Below are 26,984 nucleotides of genomic sequence, written 5' to 3'. Positions count from 1 at the left end.
TGCGAGCAGGTTGGGTTGGTGGGGATTTCTCCATTTCTGGCCCAGACCAGCCTGTCAGTAAGGGCACAGTAAGGAACCTGTGCGTTGGTGCGTTTTGCAGTGAATTACCCAGCACACTTCCCACGCTACTGCTAAATTGCTCACCTCTGATCCACTACAGCATTGCTCTTTCCTTTGGTTTTAAATTGCCGCTAATTAAGCCAAGCACTCAAGCACAATCTTTAGCCTTAAACATCTGCAATTCTTTTCGCCAGTCGCATCAAGGTGGCACTCAGCAGGCTAAGACAAACTCGAACAAACTGAATTGCAGTGAATGATTAGCTGAAGGAGAATCATAGAATACCTAGATAGGGCTGGGGTACTGCTTTAAGGGGGATTTTGGGGGGTTTGTTGTTGTTATTAATCTTGGGTATCTTTATTTTTAGATCTCACGATTTATGTGGAAATTGTTCGGTTTGGCTGTGTACTTTCTGATGAGTGTCACTTTTTGTTATGTTTGTAATTGCGTAACTCTTTTCATGTTGTAAGCCTCTTTGAGCATGGTTTTGACCGTGGGGAAACGGCGTACACATAAAATGATGGTGATAGTATTTTTAATTGTGGAGACTTGGGGAAAGGGGCTCTTACCCCTCTGTCCCAATGCATTCATTCACCCTACATATTAACTGTTTATATTAGACTGAAATCTGCAGAAAATGGGGGGCAGCCCTGAAAAAATCTGTATCAAAGGAGTTTCAAAACCAATGCCTGTCCCCCCCCCCCTTATCAAAGATAATGTCAAACCAGAGAACTGCAGGCTTGAAAAACTACCAGTACACCGAGTTTTTTCTTGAGAGAGGATTCCGCTATATTGATGCATTAACCTGATCTATGGATTTGTGATTTTTTTTTCTTTTGCATCTGTTTGTTTGACCTAATGTTATTGCTGATTTTATGCCACAATACTTTCTTCTAAATGTTGGTGGTATAAAGGAAAAGGTAAAGGGACCCTTACCATTAGGTCCAGTCGTGGCCGACTCTGGGGTTGTGGTGCTCATCTCGCTTTACTGGCTGAGGGAGCCAGCGTACAGCTTCCAGGTCATGTGGCCAGCATGACTAAGCCACTTCTGGCGAACCAGAGCAGCGCACGGAAACACCATTTACCTTCCCGCCGGAGCGGTACCTATTTATCTACTTGCACTTTGACCTGCTTTCGAACTGCTAGGTTGGCAGGAGCAGGGACCGAGCAATGAGTACTCACCCCATCGTGGGGATTTGAACCGCCGACCTTCTGATTGGCAAGTCCTAGGCTCTGTTGGTGGTGTAGATTACAAATTAATACATATATAAACTTGCCTATGCCAATGCATGACTGTTGCAATAAGAGAGATCATTTTTCATTTATAAAGGCAAAAGGTCAGGGGACTCTTTGTAAGAGATGATCGTCTCACCGAGATCAGAAGGAATGGCCACATCGGACAGGCTGTCAATAAGGCCTGTCCAATGCGTTCTGCCACATGTCCAGCCAACTGAAAGAAACAGCCACATCATGGAGAATGCATGCCAGGACTTTTAAAGCCTGTTGGAAACAGGATCTCGTGTAGGGAAGGCAGCCAAAAAGAAACACTGTTCTTCCATCCAAAACTCTGTAATATGTAATAACCTGCCAAAAGGGAAGTGGCACAAACAGCATCTTTGGAGCTGGGGGCCAAGGAAGCAGTTTACCCTTTTGCCTGTTGTCTGCATTCATGGCATGACAAGATTGTCTTTCAGTGGCTGAATCTCCAAGGGAAAAGGACAGAAGTTCTTAGGCAAATCACATTTTGGGGCAATTTAGGAACGTTACCACGACTTCATGATTAAGAGATACATGGCTATGCCGAAACCAGTAGCATCCCATTGACGTACTTGCGAAGGAAGTAGGATTGCAAGAAGCAGAGTTGATATGCAGCTTATTAATGGCCTGATATGGTTTTGAGAATTAATGAACTGTAGGGAAATATGAAGCACTGAAGGCAGATCTGGAGTCTGGCTCATTTGTATCTTCTGAGGACTAAAAAAAAGTGGATTATAGCATGTTTTTTATATATCTCTGTATTTGATTACAGAGACTTATTTTTGTATAATTCTACAGTGCATATTCCTTCATTACATTAATTGGATGGCCTGTTATATATTGCAAAGATCCCCCGCCCCCCACTCCTGAACAGAGATTTTCCCATTAAAGCAGAACTCACTCGGAAAAGACAATTTTCTTGATGAACTGAATAATTTACTGTGTGTAGTTCTTCATCGCCTTCAGTTTGCAAATTTGCCAGATTGCCGACTTACTGTCACTTTTGCGGCGATCATTTATTCAGACGTGCCGATTTTGTTTACCCCCTAGCCAAGTTTTCTTTAAAAAATAAATTCTCAGGGGAGACAAGATCTATAGCAGTATGGGAAGATTGCACAGAGCAGGGATGACTGAGAGTAGACTGACCTTTAAATATTTCCCAACCAAGCTGCATGGTTTTGGCATAAGAGCGACATCATCTCAGCCACTTACCAGGGAGAAAGTCTGCAAAGACTGGAGGAGGCGCAGCTTTTCCTGAATCCCAGCAGTGCATAGAGGGTGGCCTTAGCAGTTATGGGAGCTGAGAAACGATGCTGCATCTTTTGCCAGTGTGATTGGCTGCCAGAGTGCTCAGGTTATGGCCTTGAGGCATTGATCCTCTCCATGATGCAACAGCCAGGAGAGTCAAAGGAGTCTTTGAAGAAGAGATCTGGTCAGTTGCTGTTTCAGCACAGCAGCCCTTTCTGGGAACATCCTGCCTTGAACCCATCTCCTGCTGGACATACCAGATAACTGCCCATCCCTGACTGCTTAAAGCAGGGGTCGGCAAGGCTTACCGGGCATGGGCCGGATCACTCCCACGGAGATCCTTCATGGGCCAAACTGGCACAGCACGACGCCGGAAATCGCGTCTGTGCATGTCCGCGGCGCTGGAAATGGCTTCTGTGCATGCCCAGACGCCAAAAATCGCGCCTATGCAGAAGCATGCGCAGTTGCGATTTCTGGTGACTGGGCATTTGCAGAAGTGATTTCCAGAGCCGCGGTTTAGCACAGAGTGTGTGGACTCACCGAGAGGGCAGCTTGGTTCGGGGGCGGCTTGTGGGCAGTTAAATGGCCTCCATGGACTGCTTCTGGCCCATGGGCTTTAGGTTGCCGACCCTGGCTTAAAGCAATGGGGAACAGAATTCACTGACACATGTGACGGTGGAAGTCCACATGACCTTTGGGGAAAACATTGGGGGGCCGCATATCACAGTGAGTGAAAAGTAGGTAGAACTAACGTTGGTGATGGGCCACTCATTTGCCACCTCTACTACTTCCCCCTGGCATATAAAGGTTGAAGCAGAAACAAAAAGATCCCACTTACATTAATATGACCTCCCCGCCCCCGAAGTCTACTTGTCACATGGGGACAACTTTCTGGTGGTGGCAGTACATTGGGGTGGAGGGGAGGTCAATCCTTCCCTCCACAGTTGTCCCCCTCCTCAAAGTTGGTGGTGGTCTCATTCATGCGAATGGGGACTGGTTTTTTAGTAAGCCTAGCTGTCATGTGGGAGTTGCTAAGGACCATTGGCTGTGACACCAGAAACCACAGTTAACCCATGAGACAGCACTTCCCCTGTACCAGTGATGGCCAAACTTGGCCCTCCAGTTGTTTTGGGACTACAGTTCCCATCATCCCTGACCACTGGTCCTGTTAGCTAGGGATGATGGGAGTTGTAGTCCCAAAACAGCTGGAGAGCCAAGTTTGGCCATCACTGCCCTATACCCTGCTTTAAAAGGTCAAATGAATTTGTGGATGGCTGGCCATTAACCATGCCAAATGCATATCAGAGGCAGTTATAACTCTGTGTTCCAATTCCCAGGTGGTGAGGTAGAAATTATCGCTGAGGCCAGCGTCACTACATAAGAGTATGACCTGACCACAAAACTTGTAAGGACCAATTTAGGAGGAGCTCAAAGCTGAATGCTAGAATGAAAAGTAACTCTTGATAAGGTACAAGGAGGAATCTGCACATTTTGCAGAAAAATTGGTTGAATAAGTGTTTCCAAGGACTGTGGTTAGAAGAAGAGATGGTGAGATGCTGGGGTGGTTGACTAGAGGATGGAAAAACTAAGATGATATATAATCCCTGTATGTGCTATGTATAGAATCCCTTTTAGACTCTGGCTGGTAGTGCATTACTGAATAAAGTCTGCCTAACTGCCAATTTGATGTGAGCTTCCACACACAAAAGTAATTTTGCTCCAAAGTGGTATACAAAAAGGGGAACTGCTTTTGCATTAATGCCCCTGCTTGGGTGCTTCTCAGAAGCATCTTACAAGCCTCTGTCAGAAACAAGATGCTGGGCTGCAGGCTTCTTCAAACGTTTTGATGAAAATGAAGGTTGCTGCCCCCCAACAAAGCCATGCTAATTGTGTGCCTCTTGGGGGGTATTAGGGGGTACGTACTGGGGTGCATGAATGCTAATATGCCCCTTACCTTTGTGACTGACAAAATGCTTATAAATGCGAGGAGTGGGTCCAGACTAAATTAGCTGACTGTAGTTCCCACTGAAATCAGTTGGACATAAGTCATGATTAACTTGCCCCATTCATTTCAATGGGACCTAAACTCAACTCACTTAAGTCTAGATCCTACCCACTGTGTCACCATACATGTAGTATGTATGGAGCACAATGTTGGCTCCACCATTAGTTTTGGGGTCTACTTTTGCCATCAACTTCAGTAGGTGCAGAAGCCACCCAGTGCATCAAATCTATTTGGACTGTGTGTCTCTCTAAGGTGGAAGTAGTTCAGCTTTAGTCTTCGTCTGAAGTTTTCTCCCCATTTATTTTTAAATTTCTGTCCCCCATTCTCTGCCACAGTGGCACTCAAAGTGATGAACAGCATAAGAAACAACAAAATGAATCACAATCATGAAAGCAATTTGGAAAACAAATGCCGCAACATTAAAACATATCCAAGGAAACATCCAAAAATATCAGCAGAGAAGGAAAACCCAATCCAAATGTGCTTAGCCAGCACAAGGCACTGTTTGGGTATCTATGTACCAACTGTAGTTTGTAATAGAGGCAGACCCAGAATCCTATTGTGGACCTGCTGAAGTTATCACATCTGATAATGAATTTTGTCACTGGGACATGTATTTGTGATGGGTGTCTATTTCTTTCCTACAGAAACTCAGTGATAATTTAAAGCACACACTGAAATGGAATATTAGGCATGTCAGCTGCCAAGGAGACGGACTTTGTCATAAGCAGTGAAAGATGTTCTTGGGGCACTGTCAGACCTGGCTGAGCATCAATAGCATTTTCATCCTTACTTTTTTGTTATTTGCATTGTAGGGGCAATATAGACGGAGACATTTTAGAGCAATCTACATTTAAGAACGGAATAGGATCAAAGGCCCATCTAGACCAGCATCCTATTCCCACAGTGGTTAAGTGGTTATCTATGGGCTGCCCATAGAGAAGATCTGAGTGTAATTGGTCCTCAGAGGCACACTGCCTCCATCAAAAGCATACTGATTTGCAATGATGCATTGATACCCCACATGTCCACCAACAAGCTCAGAACGCCTGTCGGGTTCCTACATCATCTTCCATCTAGGTAGTCAAACTCACTTAGATTCAGCTGTAGAACTGTGTTGTGTTTCTTCAACCTACATAGTAAACCAGTGTGCTGTAGTGGTTAAGAGCGGTAGACTCGTAATTTGGTGAACCGGGTTCGCATCCCTACTCCTCCACTCGCAGTTGCTGGGTGATCTTGAGCTAGTCACACTTCTTTGAAGTCTCTCAGCCCCACTCACCTTACAGAGTGTTTGTTGTGGGGGAGGAAGGGAAAGGAGGTTGTAAGCCGCTTTGAGACTCCTTTGGGTAGTGATAAAGCGGGATATCAAATTCAAACTCTTCCTCTTCTTCTAAGGAACCCCAGATTCCACCATCCCTTAACATAGCGATCTTAGCAATTGATTCTTTAGCCTTGAAAAGTACAAATGCCAACTTCTGTGACTCCTAGTTCTACATAGGCATTGCACAAGCACATTTGCACAGAACTGAGATCTTGTTCACTGTATTGGCACAGATTTTCACACTCAGATGGGAGAGCCAAGGGTTAGGCAAGAGCGTAAGGAGGAGGAGACGGAGCAATTTCCTTCTTGTCTTCCAAGACTCCAACTGACATGTCAATATAAAATAATTTGACAGCCCAGCTGCCAAATTTAAGCGCAATATCAGAGAACAGGGTTGGGATGAGAGGATATTTTAAAGTTAAACAACAGAAAAGTTGAACATTATGAGCCGTACTTCAAATTCCAAGGTTAAATAAGTTTATTGAGAGTTAGCGGTTACGACGGTATATCAGATACCTTGTAATCCAAAGCTACACCTACACATTTGCCTCTAAATTCTCACATGTGTCAGTTTCCATGTCTCTACACATTCCATAACCGGTTCTATTTCTAATAATAATAATATTAATAATAATAATAATAATATAATTATAATAATACAAAAGGCAATGTCAACCACCAAGTTGTGCTTCATACTCCACCAGAAAAGAAGAATCCAGTTGGCAAAAAGAAAACAATTAAAAAAGAGAAAAACTTTGTTCAAGTCATCATCGTTGAAACAGAATCATCATTAACACTACTAGAAACAAAAAAGGAAAGAAAATGCGAGTTAAAGGAATTGTTATTTTTTTTTTAATCATCTTGGTTAAAAATCCACATATCATAATGAAGATGACTCAAAGTTAAAATTGTCTCATTACCCGGGCCACACATCCAAGCATATTGGCTAGTTACATGATTACACTGTAACAAAAGCAATACAGGTTTTATGGTCTACCATTTCCAGGATTCCCATCTATAAATATACCTGCCAACCTAATGTTTCTTGCATGCATTAAGGATTTGCTTTCCACCCTTCAGAGTTGACTGTCTCCCATTCCCCCACCACGGTTCTTACACTACAATTTTTTTGGGGAGGGGAGCCGATTATTATCATTATTTTATGCTCTTGGGGGAAATACAAAGGTCAGCATGATGGACCTCCATTTAACTTAAGAATTGCCATGTGTCTTTTGGAAAGGGAAACTGCGGACTGTTTAATGACTTTAATAGAGTCTTGGGCTGCATGCACATTGAAACTGCTTCATTATTCTTTTCTCCCCCATGCCAGATGAATACAAGTCGGCAGGTACGCATACAAAAAGAAACAAAGAAGGAAATAGAAAACCCCTCGAAGGTTGAAGCCTAGTGAATTAGAAGGAATCCATCGCTTTAAATTCACTTAGAGCCTGTACCGGAGAAATGTGTTTCTTCTGAGAACCTCTCCTAACTCTCGTCTGATATTCCTCCGGCTTTTCTCTCTTGACTAGAGGTTTCTTTTCTGGCGCCTTCATCTTCCAAGACACGACAGGCGAGTTGACAGCAGCCGTGCCGTAGACCTTCTGATATTTGGTCGAAGCCACATAGGAAGCTTTCACAGTAAGGACCACGGCATTCATCAGGTTTTTAGCTGCTTGGATGAGGGAGGTGGCACTGTCCAGCTAGGGAAAAGGAAAGGAAGCAACAGGAGGGTTATTGCCAGCCTGGGTTGGAGGAACGTAATGCTCACGGAGCAGAGCTGGTTGTCTTGCTGAAGAGGGTATTGTGCATAAACAACCTCTGTATAAAAGACATACAGACTGATATATGCCATTCTGCCATACACATGGAGCTGCCTTTGCACAGCATGAATAATGGATGTTTCCCAACGTTTTTATGCACCATTGCCAATGGATTGATGATTTCATTATACATTAGTGATTTTCAATGCAGAGCAAGAGAGCAGACGTTCTCCCAGGTTAATTGGATCAGTAAAGAAGAGTATTGCATGTGCCCACCAAAAACCTGATCTTGCTTGCTCTAAAGCAAAAAGGAAACCACGCGCTGATGCAATGCCCAGACTGTTATTAACCTGGAATATTAAGATGCTGTTCCTGACTCACAACATTTATGGCTAAAATGTGTAATATTAGAACAGTCAGACACAATTCTGGCAAATGCACGTAACAACATTTCTCAGAAGATGACCCACTAGTGAGATGTGTCTGTCTCCCTCATTATGGACTCTCAGGAGGAATTTAAAAACATTCCTGTCTACTCAAACGTTTGATGGTTGAAAGGTATTGTTCCCAGCAACCCTGAAATCGCTGGCTGAAAGGATGTGGTTGTGATTTGTCCCATGATTTGCAGTCATCGTTCCGAGAGGTTTTAATTTTGACCTGCTACTTTCCCCAGGAAAACCCACGGCTCAGTTGGTTTGACAACTGAATATTCTCAGGCTCCCTTCCCACACTGTGATTTTATTATTCTACTGCTGAATTGGAACAAATGTCAATCTACAGAAAACCTAATTGGCATTTGTTTGGATTCAGCAGTAAGCACCATAGGCATCAACTCCTGGGTGACGAGGTTCTTTTGCCCCCCCCCCAAAAAAAAATGTTTGAACGGGCTACCCCCCCCCCCCAAGTTGAGGGGAATTTTATTTTACTAAATTTATTAGTCACTCTTTGGGGGGTGGAGGCAATTCAAAGCAATTTACAAAATGACTTATTGACATCCCCCTGCACATATTTGCATTAAACCCAGAAAATATCCCACCCAGTTGAGATTATGAGGATTACATTTATATACCAATGAATTGCCAAGAAAGCTTCTAAGTTGTGAAAACCAGTTGTGAAAAAATATAATCACACATAATTAAAATATGCAGTATGCAATTTATAAAAAAAAATAAACACCCACATTAAAAATATGCAGTAAAGCACTTGCAGCAGTTAAAATAGCAATTGAAACAGGAGGTTCAAGACACAACATAACTGTGAACACTTATGCAGGATGCAAGCTTAGCAAATATGCACATGGAAGGTCTTGAGGTACCTCTGACCAAACTAGAGGTGGCAATACCAGTTAGCTCTGGTTCCCTATATCTTTAGATTCTTGACTTTGCCACATGATCGTCAGTTCTGTTCACAGACCAAATAATTTGCTGCTCCCTCCTGCACATCATGAGGGTGAGCAGAACTGCCAAAGGCCCCATGCACTGAATACAGTATGGTTTTACTCTGAACGGTCATGGCCTCTTCCCTCAAAGACTCTTCGAGTTACATTAAGGCTGCTGAGAGCAGTGGGGAGGCCCCTATTTCCCCCACAAATTTACAATTCCTAGAGTTCCCTGGGAAGATGAATTGTTTAACCACTCTGAAAACCTGTAGCTGTGTGAGGGGAACAGGGATCTCCAAACAAGTCTCAGCATTCTTAACAAACAGGGAAGCAAGAGGCATTCTCAGAGTTGAAGGACACATCTGAGACAGCAGTGCTGTAGTATGGGGGGTATAACAGGGGTGCTTGCTAGGGGTGCGAAATTTCAACACCTGGTGCTGCCTCAATACAGCTGCACACTTTTGTTGCTGGGCACTACTGAAAACGGCCTCTCCAGTAAGTGACCTCACCAGACAATGGAACAACTCTTCTTTTCTTATCTCTGCAGCTGCGATCTCCTGGGTGACACAGATGCCATTAGGCAGTTGAATGCGCATGTGTACTCTGTTCAATTCCCTCCCTCCCACCCCACCCCCTCCACGTTGCCCCAGGCACTGACAACACACGATATGCCACTGCCAGGAGGGTGTAAAAGTGGGTTGGCTCAAGGAATGGCTCAATGCCTGGGCAGAGTCCTGTGGGCATTTACATAGGTCTGGAGGGTTTCATTTGGCCCTGGACCTTGGGATCCCACATTCCTGCTGTAAAGTCCTGCTGCCAAGCTATAATAACATTTTTTTAAAAGTCCATATAGTGCCAGAGTTCCTCACAGATATAGATATATTCAGCGGGGCAGGGAAAGAGAAAAACTAACCTACCTACAGTACCAACAATTATGAGGACTTTAAATTAATTGGTTAAAATGATTCATCGTCATGCATCCCTCAGATTGGTAATTAATTTTTAATCTCCAGATTCAAGAACATTTCCCCCCTTCCCACACAAACAGACGCTTATTTTCCATCTTTCCCTTTCGGAAAGAAAAACAAGTTTTAAGATGGATAGTAACATTATAATGGCAACAACATGCCAACTCAACAGAGAGCCGTGATATATCGGCCGGTATAATGGTCTTGTACCATTCCGCGGCGTGATTTACGACGCAACTTGCGTGTTTGTTGGCAAATAGCCGATCATACGCTATTAAATTAGGATATTTTAAATTACCACTGAGATCTGCCATCAAACATTGCAGGCTGTTGAATGGCTCGTTCGCAACAAGCACTGGGTGTCAGAGCAGAGAGGGAGCAGACGGGCAGCAAGACTTGTACCTTTAAAATATTGCTGGGTCAGGCTAATGGCATATTTGATCTCATGTCCTGTTTCCCACAATGCCCAATCAGATGCTTCTATGAAGACTACAAGCGGGCCATTTCCTGATGTTGTTCCCCTATGGCTGATATTCAGGTGCATGGTGCCTCTGATGATGACGATGATAATAATAATAATAATTTTATACCCCACCCATCTGGCTGTGTTGCCCCAGCCACTCTGGGCAGCTTCCAACAAACTAAAACATCAAGCACGGTGAAACATTAAACATTTAAGACTTCCCTGAACAGGGCTGCCTTCAGATGTCTTCTAAAAGACAGATAGTTGTTTATTTCCTTGACATCTGATGGGAGGGCATTCCACAAGGCGGGAGCCACTGCCAAGAAGGCCCTCTGCCTGGTTCCCTATAAACTCACTTCTCGTAGTGAGGGAATCACCAGAAGACCCTCAGAGCTGGACCTCAGGGTCCGGGCTGGATGATGGGGGTGGAGACACTCCTTCAGGTATATAGGGCTGAGACGGTTTAGGGCTTTAAAGGTCAGCACCAACATTTGAATTGTGCTTGGAAACATAATGGGAGCCAGTGCAGATCCTTTAGGGGTCTCGACAGGCACTCCCAGTCACCAGTCTGGCTGCCTCATTCTGGAATAGTTGTAGTTTTCGAGTCACCTTCTATTCTGCCTTTCCTTCATCATGGAACCAAAGGCAAAGTACATGTGGTTCCCAGGCAGTAACCTTACATCCAGCTGCCAAACAGACCCAGAACTGCTTAGCTCCAGTAAGAGGTGGCCACACAACTTGGGAGTAATAGCCATTTCACTTATCCCCTGCATGAAATGTTGGAGAGCTGCTACTAGTCAGTGTGAACAGTACTGATCTACACTTGGGGAAATGCTTCCAATATGATTTTTTAAAAAAGGTTCGGATGAGACTCGCAAAATTTCAGCAGGTGTTGTGCAACATTGCAACGCTGGTGTGGGACCAACAAGCCTGAAACTTCTGAATTAGCCCCAGTAGCACACCCCTTTTTGTTGTGCACGTGTATTGCTCTTCAGACCTTTTAAGGGATTTGATTTTATGCACTGCACTGACTACTGGGAGTGTGAATGTGACTGGAGCTTGCAGCAGAGGAAGAGGCCCTGCATTTACATGAGCGAGTGTCGCAACTCCTGGGCAAGTGCGGGTGGGGGAAGCTGCGGGCAGCAACAAGGAATAGAGAGTTTTGTTACATTGTTATGACAGCTATAATAGCAAAGAAACAATGGCTTGCATTTGAAAAGGAGATTATGTTATATGCAAACAGCTACCATCAGACCCAGGAAGGAACAGAGAGTCCCTCAAGTGGGAGATCTTAGGTTGTATTCAACACGGTGTGAAGGTGAACGTTTATCAGCACAAAGGTTTCTCCTTGCACAATGGAATGAGCAGAATATCTCCTCCATCCACACCCCTAAATCTATTTTGGGTCCCCCTCTGCAGCCCTCGGAAGCAGATTTGCAGATGGCACAGAGGTTGCCCAGGGGTAAGAGAGAGGGGAAAGGCTCTGGAGCTAGTACTAAACCTCGTGTTCGTGGGGAAAGATAGCTGAACACCACTCCTACTCTCTCCTGATAATTCCAAAAAGTATTTTGGGGTCATCTCTTTTAGATGCGGAATCCATGGTGTGCTCTGTAATGCCCTGCGTGGCAGCCATTTTGTGATGGGCGCCCACGGAACTTTCTTGAAATTCCAAACATCCCCACTATCCTAAAAATGTTCTATACCAGAGCAAGGGAAATCTGGAAGGAGTCATAAAGTGGAATCAAAGGCATGGCCATGCAGTCTGTTATACGCAATTCCTGAAGCGGACTATGGACACCATCTGTAGGCCACATAAGAGTTCCCTGCGACAATCAAACCTGCAGCCATGTCTAGGATTGAGAATCACAGCTTACAGCACATGAAATGCAGCTTTTTGAACAACCTAAAGTGCCTTATATAAGACAGGCTGGTATTTATTCTTCCCATGCTGCAGTTCAGGTGCTCAGGCAGAGTTAACAATGGCCTACCTAAGGCCCCCTCCAGAATTCATTGTCAGAGGTGAAATTCAAACGGGGGGATTCATTTGCCTCCATCCCTCTTTCTGACTGAATCCACCCATGCTGTAGAATGAATTGATCCTGAAATAGTTGACTGAACTATGCCACCACCTGGCAGGGAGTGTCTCATTTAAGTGCTCTACATTTAACCCCCACCCCCCCAAAAACCCCTGCAAGTATGAAAACTAGCCCGTCAGGGTGATATTCAGCCTGTTCCTCCAAGCAGAAAAAATAAAAATACAAAAATGTGCTACAGGCTTTTCTGGCACTTAAGGGTTCTACCAGTTAATTCTCATCTCATCTCAATGTATGTTTAAACCAAGTCTGAGTCATTAACAGTGTACTAGAAGAGAAACTTATATTGGTAAAATCAAATTACTAGAGCGTTTTGCAAGGAAGCATAATAAAATCACTCCTCTTGGTATGTAGCCATGACTCAAAGGCATGTTTTAAGTTTAGAAAGGGAGGGGAGGAAGAATCTATTTTCTCCATTCCTTCATTTTTCCACCTCATCCCATTTAAAGTAATTTACTTATCTGGACGTGATGCATTTTTAATTCATTACGGCAGATAGCTGGGTAGTACTGCTGGCCAATCCACTGATTAGTTGCACTCATTTGCATTTTTTCAATTATTAGTAAGAAAACCACTGGGACCCCCAAACAAAATTACTTGTATATTTAACAAATTCTGAATTTTAATGTGGCCTACAAATGCTATCTTTCTCCAGATAACATCCAACAGACATGCAAAAGCTGTAGACAGCTGTGCACCAGAAATACTTGTGACTCTGAAAGCATAGATTGATGTCTTAAAACGGCTTGGCTGTCAGCTTCACTGTGCAAGGGAACTAAATAAATGACAAATATCAAAGACAATCCCAAAATATACAGGGTGTTCCTGAGCAAGCACATATCGTACGCGCATTTGCATTCAAAAAGATACATTTCTTCAACAGAATGATTTAATTGCTTTAGCCAACGTAATTTTTAAACAATAAAATTAAAAAATGAAATTGCATCTCATTTTGCATGCATGAAACTCTCTTTTTAATATAAGTAGATATTTAATTTATGATAACTGGGGAGGGGGGAAAGGAGGCACAAATGCAATCATAAAAGATAATTAAATATGCCTTAAAATTCCAGTTCAGTCCCGTGAATGATCTAACTGAAGAAAGAGTCCTTGAAGAAGTAATAGATATTGTTCCACCTAAGTTTGCAATATATAATAATTGCTGCTAACAGCTAATTCTAATTATATTAATTTTAAATCAGACCGGTTGATACATAAATCTGCTCACTTAAAACAAGGTGGTGTGAACTACCCTAAATAATGGCATTAAAATATCCTTACTTTCCAAACTAGGCTGAAATGAAAGAATGCAGCCTTAGAGCTTGGGGAATATAGATTGGGGGTAGCTGCCATTGTGGTGGGGGAAGAACTTGAACTTGAATCAGATGTGACCTCTCCTTTGGGAACTTACATTTTAAAAATCCCATTCCACCTCCTCCTGGAAGATGGGAGCAGGTACCAGTAAAGTAAAATGAATGTGTCCATCTGCCTGTCCCAAGCTGGTGTCTTCCAGATAAAAAGGTAAGGGTAAAGGTACCCCTGCCCGTACGGGCCAGTCTTGACAGACTCTAGGGTTGTGCGCCCATCTCACTCAAGAGGCCGGGGGCCAGCGCTGTCCGGAGATACTTCCGGGTCACGTGGCCAGCGTGACATCGCTGCTCTGGCGAGCCAGAGCCGCACACGGAAACGCTGTTTACCTTCCCGCTAGTAAGCGGTCCCTATTTATCTACTTGCACCCGGGAGTGCTTTCGAACTGCTAGGTTGGCAGGCGCTGGGACCGAACAATGGGCGCGCACCCCGCCACGGGGATTCGAACTGCCGACCTTTCGATCGGCAAGCCCTAGGCACTGAGGCTTTTACCCACAGCCCTAGGCACTGAGGCTTTTACCTTCCAGATATTTTGTATTAAAACTCCCATCAGTGCCAGTTGTAGTGCAAGATTTCTGGAGTGTATCAGATTGGGAGAGGCCAGTGGATATCATACAAAGAAATATAAAGTGTACAAATAGGGCCTGCAACAAAGTGTTGCATGCCTCTTTCAAGGATATTAACTGCAGCATATGGCACCCACTTGAGTTTGAGAAGAGAATATTTTTATTGCAAATGCACAGTGGCAGGCCCTGCTTTAAAGGGTGCCAAGGTGACCAAGAACCAGGACCCAATGTTGGAGAAAAGCAAATACATTTCCTTCTCTTGAGTTTGTAACTTGAAACCAAACAAGGGCACTGTTTTATCTAATAATCTAGCCACCACTGGCTTCTAGCCTCTGTATCTAAATTAACTACCTCACTTAAAGCTGAGCCCTTTTGTTGGTTGTTCTCTTACAACTTGTTGAGATAATATTTGTTATTTTCTCTCTCTCATCTTCATTCATCTTCATTTATCTTGTAAATAGTTCCTGCATGAATAAAACCTTTAAACTCCAGAAACTGTAAGTGACTATTCCAATCTAATTCACCCAAGCTGCAAGGTCTGCTAAAACCCAGGGGTCCCTCACTGGTTACAGTTGACCCCACTAGCAGCTTGTGGGGGAGGGTGCATCGGGTGTGCAGGCTTCTTCTGGGTGATTTGCACAGCAGCAACAGGCACTAGCTTCCTTGTTTTCCTTCTCTTGCAGAGCAGTCTCCACCCTGCTAGGGTTGCAGCCTGGCAGCCCCCTCTCCTCTCACAGTAGATGTGCAAAAGCAGAGCAGGGGGAGAACTGCCTGCAGCTGAGCATATCAACCCTTCCTCCTCTGTCACTTTGAAACACAGGAATAAGGAGAGTCTGCCCCCTGCCTGCTTACACTCCTTTTGCCTTTTCCTCTGGAGTCACACAAGCACTTTGGAGGCAATGCTTAGCTGCCCTTCTAGCCTTATTTCCTGCATGATATAGGCAATGTTTATGGATCCCTCTCAACAACAGATCTACAAGAAAGGCTTTTGCATATCTTCTGGGACTTCTTGCATGCAGAATGCCCAACAGCCAGCACAAGGGATTTTGACAGCTGGCCCAAGACACACACACCCATGAAACCTCGAGCCTGCCCTGCTTGGTGAAACAGACATAATAATAATAATAATAATAATAATAATAATAATAATAATAATATTTATTTATTTATTTATTTATTTATTTATTTATTTATTTATTTATACCCCGCCACTCTGGGTGGCTCCCAACAAGGCTACAGAATCCAGCACAAAGCAGTCAGATCTGGTCCCATAACCCCGAAGTCCCAAATATTCTACCAGAAAGTTCTCAACCCAAACTGCTTGTGTTTTTACCAGATCTATCACGGCAACCTTGCAAGAATTTGCTCCACCTGGCAGGAGGATTTCACCTGAACTGTGGCTCATTTGAACAGGAGAAACCCACAAGGCAATTATGCAGCATTCCCGAGGTTGCTCAAAAGCTAGGTCTACACAGGCAGCTCTCCAGTCTTAAAAAATAATCAGTAAATCCCTGTAGCTAGACAACCACCAGAGCTTTCTCCCCGGTTGCTAATATTCTTTCTGAAGGGAGTTTGGATTGGATTGGATTGGATTCTTTCTGAAGGGAGTTTGTCTGTGGGGGCTGCATCTGAAAAGGTACAGTCCATTCTACTACCTTAATGTTTTATCATCTAATTCAGGTGCATGTGTAGACTGACCTTGAGTCCAGTTAGTGCAGCGTGAAACTGGAGTGGCCCCTCAACACAACCCATTTGCTTTGATATTCTGGAATTCTCACAAAGCACTCTCTCTCTCTCTCTCTCTCTCTCTCTCTCTCTCTCTCACACACACACACACACACACTTTCATACTATGCTAAATTTCAGATTCAGATCTTGATACATATTGGTTAATTTTTTTGACAATGGAAAGGACATAAATGTAAAAAGGAAGAAGTATATAATGCTACGATATAAAAAAGTATTAAGGTAACCATGAGATGGGAGGGATGTCAACAGGATATTTGAACAAACAATGTGAAAAATATGAATGTATTTTAATAGTACAAAATGGAAACTTAATAGAGATAGATAGATAGATAGATAGATAGATAGATAGATAGATGATAGATATAGATAGATAGAAAGATAGATGATAGATGATAGATAGATAGATAGAGATAGATAGATAGATTCAGAATATATGCCACCAGATTGCTTCTGATGCCACCAGACTCAGAGCAAGCTGGTCTGTAGCATCTGAACAGGGAGAAGACATACTGTACTGTGGCAATCCCATCAGTCACGAGGACTGGGAGATATCACAATATATCACAAGCCAACCATCACAATATAGCGATAAACAGTATCATGATGTCGAGGTCCTGGGCTGTGGAGGGAGGGAGTAGGAAGGAAGAGTGATCTCCTTGCCGAGCTATCTGCCCTGGCACACTCAGCTATCGCTCTGTCACATCCTTCCCAGCGAGGGAGGGAGTGGGCAGGAGCAGCAATAGCCCCTTACACCAGTTCCCAGTGAACGCTCCGGCATGTCCTTTCCTGCAATTGCCCTTCCCGGTGGCTGGGCATGAATGCTCTGCTTTAAAGCTGCCTCTGGCGATATATTGCCATTCTGAAACCACTATCGCAATCTGAACTTCACATTGCCCGGTCTTATTCAACATCTTTATCAATGACTTGGATGATGGACTCAAGGGCATCCTGATCAAATTTGCAGATGACACCAAACTGGGAGGGGTGGCTAACACCCCAGAGGACAGGATCACACTCCAAAACGACCTTGACAGATTAGAGAACTGGGCCAAAACAAACAAGATGAACTTTAACAGGGAGAAATGTAAAGTATTGCACTTGGGCAAAAAAAATGAGAGGCACAAATACAAGATGGGGGACACCTGGCTTGAGAGCAGTACATGTGAAAAGGATCTAGGAGTCTTGGTTGACCACAAACTTGACATGAGCCAACAGTGTGACGCGGCAGCTAAAAAAGCCAATGCAATTCTGGGCTGCATCAATAGGAGTATAGCATCTAGATCAAGGGAAGTAATAGTGCCACTGTATTCTGCTCTGGTCAGACCTCACCTGGAGTACTGTGTCCAGTTCTGAGCACCACAGTTCAAGAAGGACACTGACAAACTGGAACGTGTCCAGAGGAGGGCAACCAAAATGGTCAAAGGCCTGGAAACGATGCCTTATGAGGAACGGCTAAGGGAGCTGGGCATGTTTAGCCTGGAGAAGAGGAGGTTAAGGGGTGATATGATAGCCATGTTCAAATATATAAAAGGATGTCACATAGAGGAGGGAGAAAGGTTGTTTTCTGCTGCTCTAGAGAAGCGGACACAGAGCAATGGATCCAAACTACAAGAAAGAAGATTCCACCTAAACATTAGGAAGAACTTCCTGACAGTAAGAGCTGTTCGACAGTGGAATTTGCTGCCAAGGAGTGTGGTGGAGTCTCCTTCTTTGGAGGTCTTTAAGCAGAGGCTTGACAACCATATGTCAGGAGTGCTCTGATGGTGTTTCCTGCTTGGCAGGGGGTTGGACTCGATGGCCCTTGTGGTCTCTTCCAACTCTATGATTCTATGATCGCTTCCAGACGATTTATTGATATACCACCCACCTCCATCAGTCACATGGATCTCCATGAAGCTCAGCCAGTTTTCATCAGCTGTCTGTGACACAGGCTGATGAGTCTTCCTGTGTCCTTCCTGGGTGCTGCATTCTGCGGTTTTGTTGCACCAAAGGGCATAGAGATGGAATGTGCCACCATTCTGGGTTAAAAATAAGAAACTAAAAATGGATACATGTGCATTAGAAGTAATCCATTTGTAGTAATCAGACTCCAGGTGTAACTGGCAAGCTCATAATGTCACTAATATGTAACTGGCCTATATCCCAGGTCGGCTTTTATTCCCTGAATATGCTGCAGTAAGAGCAAACACCCCAACACTTTGAGAGGAAATGTGCAATGTGAGCAAAGATGCAGCAATGCGGCCCAACTATTCCTATGGCAAGTATTCCTGCTATGACTGGCCGCCTCCCAGCCTGGTAGAAACACTTAAATCCTGCCTTTTCCTCCCTTCATCAGTCACAAACTCTGCAAGGGGAAAGGATCCTGACAATTGCTGGTCCCTTTGCTTTGTATTCAGCGGGAAGGATTCCAGAAGATGGCCGGTTGTCAAAAATAAAATAGTTCCTGCTCTTGAAAGCCAGCAAGAAAGCTGCAAGTGTGGAAGAAGGAAGGCAATATTATTTTAGCCAGTGTTAACTATGGTACATGAGAGACATAACTTAAAAATTCCTTTCCCTAGCTTGCGACTCATTTTCAGGGACTGAGGAAGTGAGTGACATTTTCTCTTTGTCAAAACAGCAAAAACTGCTCCCCTGCATTTCCATCTCATCTGATACACAAATTCCACAAAAGGTGAAGGACCCCTGGATGGTTAAGTCCAGTCAAAGGCGACTATGGGGTTGCGACGCTCATCTTGCTTTTCATGCCAAGGGAGCCAGCATTTGTCCACAGACAGCTTTCTGGGTCACGTGGCCAGCATGACTAAACTGCTTCTGGCGCAATGCGACACCGTGCTGAGTGCCAGAGCGCATGGAAGCACCTTTTACCTTCCCACCACAGCGATACCTCTTTATCTGCTTGCACTAGCGTGCTTTCGAACTGCTAGGTTGGCAGGAGCTTGGACAGAACAACAGGAGTTCACTCCATTGCGCAGATTCGAACCGCCGACCTTCCGATCAGCAAGCCAAGAGCTCTGTGGTTTAGACCACAGCGCCACCCACTCCCCAAAATCTGCCACAAAAAATATTCCACAAAACCTGTGCCCAAAGCAAGGAGATATGCTTTTATCAGAGTGTATGCTTTACCATGGGGGGGGGGGGCTGCAAAAATTGCATTTTAGAAGAGATGAAGGAATATGAAGCCCAAGGCATTTACAATTCCTGCTCCAGGTGCAAGCCTGATGACGTCTACAGACTAACAAAGGGAGAATGTAATGTGCACTTTTAAAATGTTGTTTTAAAGTGATTGATGAATGGCCAAAGCCTATGATGGAAATGTCAAGAGCGATGGGTTCAAGCCTCAGCAGAGGAAATTTGGAGCTGGTACAAGGAAATGCTTTTAAAGGGGATGTTTACAAGATGAGTTCCCTGCAAGTTTCATTACTGCATGTTATCATCCTGACAAGAGACCACACTGAACAATGGCCAGATCTTCCGAAGATCGTACATCTAGAGACTCCTTCATTCCAAGTAGAAGTAAGAGGAAAGGAAATTCTAAATCCATGTCTAATCATAGCCGTTGTGCATAATGCAATCTACTCAAACTGAAGCACTGAAATGAAGGGTCCTGGAAAGGAGGAAGCATAAGGGATTCTGTGGTTACTTTCATTTTGTATGGAGATGTATGGCTTTACTCACAGAATCATAGAATTGCAGAGTTGGATGGGAACTCCAAACCCCTGCAATGCAGAAATCTCAACTGAATCATACATGGCAGGCAGGCATCCAACCTTTTCTTAAAAACCTCCAAGGAAGGTGAGTCCACCATCTCCCAAGGGAGTCTGTTCCACTGTCACAAACAGTTCTTACCATCAGAAAGTTCTTTCTGATGTTTAGTCAGAATCTCCTTTCTTGTAACATGAAGTCGTTGGTTCAAGTCCTACCTTCCAGAGCAGGAGAAAACAAGCTTGCTCCATCTTCCATGTGATATCCATTGAGATATTTGAATATGGCTCTCATATCTTCTCTCAATCTCTGCTTTTCCAGGCTAAACATACCCAACTCCCTCAACTATTCCTCGTAGGGCTTGGTTTCCAGACTCTTGATTGTTTGGATTGCCCGCTTCTGCACACACTTCAGCTTGTCAATGTCCTTCTTATATTGTGATGCTTAAAACTGGACACAACAATGGGCACAGGACAACACCAATGGTGTCCCACTTATCACTTTTTTCCAGGATGATGAAGAACCATCCGTGAGCACTTTTTAAAGCCTCTCTTGCAAGTCTGGGCTCATTCTGAGCTTTAGCCCGCTCATATTTACCCCACAACTGTTGGCTACTTGTATATACTCTTTTTATATTTCTCCTTTCTTTCATTTCTTATATTTCTTAAATCTCAAATCATCTGTAAGCTTTTTATGCAGCCACAGTGGTTTTCTTTGATGCCTCCCACTTTTCTTTCTCGTTGGAATTGTCTGCATCTGTGCCTGCAATATTTCATCTTTAAGAAGCTCCCATCCATCTTAGACTCCTCTTTTAGTATTTTCGACCATGGGACCTCATCCAGTAGTTCCTTCAGCTTTTTGATACTGGCCTTCTTAAAGCTTGACTACACTCAGCCTTCCCTAGCCTTTGTATCATGAAACCCAAGATGACATGATCATTTCCTCCCAAGGTTCCCAGTATTTTCACTTTTTCCATTAGTTCCTCCAATCGACATTCTTTTGTTATGAAAAGTGGCAGAAACACACAACAATGTATTCTAATGCAAGGCAACAGCTGCACTTCCCACTTTGGCATATCGAAATATGTTGCAATGTAACTTTTGCTTCTGGAAACCAAGATGCTTGGAGTAGGGATTAAGTAGTTCAAAGCACCTCTTTGGAACAAACTGTTCAGCTCAATGTGTTTATGGTGCTTGTACTATACATTAAACGAGATCAACAAAATAAGTAGACTGGGGATGAGTTTCAACTACTGACTTGTTACCAAACATATTGAAGTCTAAGTGTACATCCCACCCACTCCCCCACAAAAAAACCAGTTTGTTATCATTTGATCCACTCAATGCTAGCTGGTTCTATCATTGGGTTCCATAAGCTGTGGTACCCAAAATCTTTGCTCAGAGTGGTCCCCAATGGTATAAATATAGTCCAACAGAGCAAGCATTTGGTGGATTATTGCCAGGTCTATGTGCACTCAGCACCTGCATTCCAAGGTCCTCCTGTTGGTGTTGAAAGCCCTGTATAACTAAGGCAGCCTATATGAAAGACTGTCTCCATCCCCACTGACTTTGGGTGTCAAAATCTGCAGAAAGTACTCTCTTGGCAGTTCCACTAGCCTCAGACATGTGAGGAATAGCAGCCCAGGAGAGGACTTTCCTTGTAGCAGCCCCTATGTTGTGGAATTCCCTACCCATAGAGTATCTGGCACCTTCATTGTATAGTCCTTGCCATATGCTTTACCCTGGCCTTTGACCGTTAACATATTTTATGAGTCCGCAGCTCTTTTGTTGATTTTCTGTTCTGTTCCATTCTGGATGGTTTTACTTGATTTGTATGTGTAAAGGTTTTATCTGCTTTTATAATTTTATACTGTACGGTTGTAAACCTCCCTGGGACTTTATGGTGAAGGGCAGACGAGCAACCTCATAAACAAACAAACAAACAAACAAACAAACAAACAAACAAACAGTACAATTGCTTAAACACACACCCCAGGCTAGCTCACCCTTCGAAAGCTTCAGACTGCACTGGAATCCTAAATGTTCTTGAGAATACATCAGGTAGAAGCAAAACTGGAGAGAAGGGGCAACTACAGACTATCTCCAGCTGGGTGGCTAAACATTGGCCAGTTCCTGTCATCACTGACTAATGACCATACTGGCTGGGACTAATGGGAGCTGCCATGCAGCAACAACTGGAGAGTTAAGGTTAGCCACACCTGGTCTAATCCATCTTAAATAGGAGAAAGTGTAAGTAGCCCTACTTTGTAGGTTCTTATGAACCCCTGGGCACCCAGAGGTTCTTCCTTTCTGCTAACCAAACACTTGTGAAGCTGCCACTTCCAAAATCTATAATAATAATAATAATTTTATTATTTATACCCTGCCCATCTGGCTAACCTTTAAAATTTGCCTTTCGGAAGGTCCAATGGAATGATCACCCCCCCCCCTTGAATACAATCCACTTTCTAGAAAAACTAATGATCAAATTAATGGCTATGGGTAATATCTGGTATCCATGGTCACTAATAGCCATCGGAAGCTCTCTGGAAGCAGCGTCGTCAATGACAGTTTTCTTGGCTTTTTGTACTGAGACAGCTCATTAGAGAAGTATAAGTGTCTGACCATTAGAGAGGGCAGAGAAGTTAGATTCAGTTCACATTTAAAGGCTGATCTATTTCACTTGCACTTTCAGAAACAACATGCAACAACATGCAAACTGAAACACACCCATCCTTTGAAATTTGCACTTCTCTGAATTTTGCAATGCAGCTTTCTTGCCAAGCAATGTGTACAAAAATGCACAAACATGGATAAAGTGTGTTAATGAAAATAACATACATCACAGTGTGTATTATATTAAGATTACACTATATTAATATATTATGCTGGGAGAAATGGATCTGCAAAAATGTATCTGTTAGGGAAGACTGTGCACCAAAATATGTGTGTTAGGAGAAATTTGGAATAAAACGTTGATTTTAGTGGAGAACTGAACTTGGAACTGAAAAGGGGTAACTGAGAGAAACCAAAATTGAAAGATTTGACCATTCCTACTAACCATTGATACTGAATATAAAAGTAGAATAAAAGGGTGATAACCTAGTTAGGACTGGTGCCTGCAGGAGGTTCTGAGGATGGTACTCAAAGGATAGCAGTCCCATGTGACTCTTTTTATAGCTTCTTCTAATTTTCTTAATTTTTCATCAGTCACGACAGTAAAAAGCCCATGATGATGAACTGACCTCCTTCTGCTTTGATACAAAGAATAGGCACAGCTGCTGTTTAGCACCTCCCCAGATAACCTAAGACTGGACCCCAAGCAGAGCTGGCAACAAAGAATTAAATAACCGAGGCGGGGGGGACTTTACAGACCCTGCAGGCAGACAATCTCACATGACACATCTCCTGGCCTTTCCACGCATGAGCTTTGACATCTTGACAGCTTTAATAGGTACCCAAGAGGCAGAACAAGAGTATAGAAGGGGGGGAGGGGAGAGAAGGAGAGAGAGAAATCTCTTCTCCCTTCTCTTTATTCAAATGCTGAGGGATAAAAAGAAGAGTCAAGTGGCAGCTGGAGGACCCGTAAAGAAGAAGAAAAACCACATGTTGTTCAAAAACAAGTTTTTGAAATAAGATTTTTGCCTGCAGCAAAAAGCTGAAAAGATTAGATAACCAGAACCACAATGGCAGCCTTAACAGAGTGCAGGATGGAGGCTTTGACTCATTGATCCAAACCAGTTATATATCAAAATCACAATGACCTTTATAATGTATTGATTCTGGAGTTTTATTCTTTTCTTTTAAGGACATCCCATCCCTGATTTTCATTTTCAGCCCCATTGATCCCCCAAAGTGACCAAATATTGAGCTAACTTCTAGAGATGGAACAGCTGTTTTCTCTCAACATGGGAAGCTGGAAGGCTGATTTTGCAATGACCCACTGCTGTTCATATGCAAACCACATTTCATCCCTCCCACACACCAGGTCTTTCCAGCGGAGTCATATATTTAGGAGTCGGTCATCAGAAGTACAGCGATCCTGTAAAGCGTAGCCAACACAGTGGCGCCCAGATGTTGGACTCCCAACTCTCATCAGCCCCAGCCAGTATGGCCAATCATCAGATATGATGGTGACTCTAATTCAACATCTGAAAGACGCCACATTGGCTACGCTGCTAGGAAGATGTGATGGTGTTTCAAGACTGGGCTTCAACAAGACACATATCTATGTTCAACATGTGGAGAACTGGGAGGAGGTTTGCAACCTCTTTGCTCCCCCAGCATTGCCTATGACTGTTACCAGGGCCGGGGCTGTGAGAGTCATCAGCAGGAGCCACTCAGTCAGGAAGACTGGCCTGTCTGCGAATAACATCTAGCTGCTTCAACAATCAGCTCTAGACCAGGAGATTTGGCTACAGAATGGCATTTGCTGGAACACTGGAGAACTCTATCCCTTTGCCCCATTGCAGGGTCTATTGTATCACTGTCTATTTTACTGTTTTCCACATATATTTTAAGCCACCTCCAGAATCCTGCCTAGTGTGTGGGGTGTAAATGCTTCTAAATAGATGAATATTTGTGGAGATTTAGGGATGGGTGGGTGCCTTATCCAATCTCTAGTCTCAGCTGCACCATATATTTAAAGCAGCATAGTGCCACTGTAAGCAGTTATGGTTCCCCCAAAGAATTTTGGGAACTGCAGTCTTTTAAGGGTGCTGAGAGTTGCCAGGAGACCCATGGTCCCCTCACAGAGACTCCAGTCTGATATCTGGAGAGCTGCTCAGTAGACAATACTGAGCCAGATGGGTCAACAGCTTGACTCAGTATGGGAGCGTCTTACCCCTCAGTTGCCTGACATAGCTGACTTCTGTGGAATGATATGAGAGGGACATTTCAGCACATGCAAGAATTGTGTGAGGTCAGCATCCCTGTGAAGGGGTCACACAACGTCCTTACATGTGCAGTCTAAATGCAATAGAAATACATTCTTTCCTGGAAAGGTAAATACATCTTTGGTTATCTTCATCATAACTGTGGTAATTAATCATACCTATTAATAAAACATTTGAACATTGTGATTAACTATAAATTTCAACAGGAGCGTGCCACTACAAATCAAACAAGGTGCTTCTGGATATGTTGGGTTTCAAATGTCACGTCAAAGGTTCTCAATCAGTGCACAGCACACCCACCAAATGCCAGCTTTACGCATCTTGCTGCCAACCCAAATGAGCTGGCAGAGGTGGCGCAGTCCAATTCATTGACTGCAGTGTTGTCTCACCCCCTTGCCCACCCCAGTCCACTATCATCACCATGGATACTAGGAATCTGCAGATGAACACACACAAAAATAGAGAAAGTTTGCAGCTCTTATTGAAATGTTTTGCTTCCCTCAAAATTCTTCCAATGTTTTGGCTGAGCAAGAATCTTTAGGTGAAACTTGCCTGTGGCCTAAGGATGACAGACCCAATCACACCCATGACACATTTCAGGTCTTAGCAAAACATCTCTTAAAAACTGCTCAAGCAGCACCCTCTACACCTGTGCCAAAATTTTGCTTTAGTAAAATTTGATGGCAACTGTATGTCTAGAGATGGCTTGCAATCAGGTACAGTCAGCTGGTCAGCTGTGGCAGCAAAGGTATGCTCAATGTATCTGTTCCTGTCCCTCACAATTTCTCACCTCTCCATATAGTTTCTGGGGCAAGCTGCTTTCTGGATCTAGCCATAGGGCAACCAAACAGATATAAGCAGTACTTCAGCCATTGGCTGTGAATAATAGCAAAAACGAGTGCACAGAATTCTGGTGCTCTCCCACAGAAAGGCAAAGAATTAAACTTGCAGAGAACCTTTGCTTTTCCATAGCCAAGATGAGAGATGGGAGAGGAATTCAATTCAGTTCCAGTTTCAAGGGGAATTTATGAAATTCACACGTCATACAAACCAAAATGCAACTGTTCTTTAAAATCTGCACTTACACAGTTCTATAACCAAACAATGTGTATATTAAGGGAAAGTGTGCATAAGAATGACAGTATTAGTGAACATAACATGGAAAAGTGCATTCAATTAAGGGAAATTGCTTGCAGAAATGTGTACTGCAGTCAAAACTGCATACAAATATGCATTTTTTCAGGAGAAATTTGCACTGAAATGCTGAAGAATTCTCATGAGCATTTTTAAAAAAATAACTCAAATTGCTGCAGAAATATGGAGAACTCAATTTAAGATGGGAAAAATGAGAAACAGAGAAAACCAAAATTGACAGATCCTGCCACCCTTAGCTAAGTTTTGCATTATTTCCTCTTGCAGTTTTTAGGTTGGGAACACTGGGAAATGAGCAGGCTAAAGCTTCCTTCCTGTTCCTGTTGAGCACAGAAAGTGACGTGACTGTACCAATCCCGCTTAAAGGGGCAGAGTCTCCCACAATCAAAACCACTTAAGCTCACATGGAAAAGAAAAGAGATTAGAAACGAGGTTACTCACCATGGAAGAGTCACCGCCTCCGTTTGCAAGCGTAGCTCCCTCAGCACAGGTGGGTAGGTGGGTAGAAAGTTGACTAGCCCTGCCCCCATCTATGACATCACACTCTACCTCATAAAAGGTAGTGAAAGTGCTTTGAACTCCAGTCTGATTTCCGAGAGATACAGAAAAGAGAGAGTGAGAGAGAGAGCAAGAGAAATATTGTGCCCTATTGCAGAGTAGGGGGTGAGGGGGAGAAGTGGGGCTGGGGCTGGGGATGTGAGAGGGAGAGGGGGATGTATGCTGAAAGAGCTAGGCTCGACAAAGTAGCCAAGGACTCTTCGGCGACAAGGAACCCTGATTTGGTATCCTTCTCACTTGCTCCCTCAGCACAGGTCAAGCCAAACAACAGTACAGTGGTGCCTCGCAAGACGAAAAGAATTCGTTCCGCGATTCTCTTCGTCTAGCGGTTTTTTCGTCTTGCGAAGCAATCCCATTAGCAGCTAAGAGGATTAGCGCTATTAGCGGCTTAGCGGCTATTAAAGGATTAGCGGCTAAGCTGCTAAAAGGCTATTAGTGGCTTAG

General features: G+C 43.7%; 1 protein-coding gene across 4 annotated transcripts in view; it reads right to left on the bottom strand.

The window, feature by feature from the left end:
* Positions 1 to 6,349: 6,349 nt before the first annotated feature.
* The window catches only part of CTNNA2 (catenin alpha 2), a 547,409-nt gene continuing 526,774 nt past the window's right edge, over positions 6,350 to 26,984 (bottom strand). For 3 of the 4 annotated variants that reach the window (XM_028744068.2, XM_028744067.2, XM_028744071.2), the window contains 2 exons: positions 26,424 to 26,567; positions 6,350 to 7,589 (listed from right to left, as the gene is read on the bottom strand). In XM_028744068.2, the coding sequence (XP_028599901.1) occupies positions 7,302 to 7,589; positions 26,424 to 26,567 (432 nt within the window). In that variant the 3' untranslated portion in view covers positions 6,350 to 7,301. The remainder of the gene's footprint in view (positions 7,590 to 26,423; positions 26,568 to 26,984) is intronic. The other variant, XM_028744069.2, reaches the window with a different exon arrangement.

This window comes from Podarcis muralis, chromosome 9 (assembly GCF_964188315.1).
Source record: "Podarcis muralis chromosome 9, rPodMur119.hap1.1, whole genome shotgun sequence".
Taxonomy (NCBI): domain Eukaryota; kingdom Metazoa; phylum Chordata; class Lepidosauria; order Squamata; family Lacertidae; genus Podarcis; species Podarcis muralis.
Note: the sequence above shows the minus strand (reverse complement) of the source record. Positions and strands in the feature narration are given on the sequence as shown.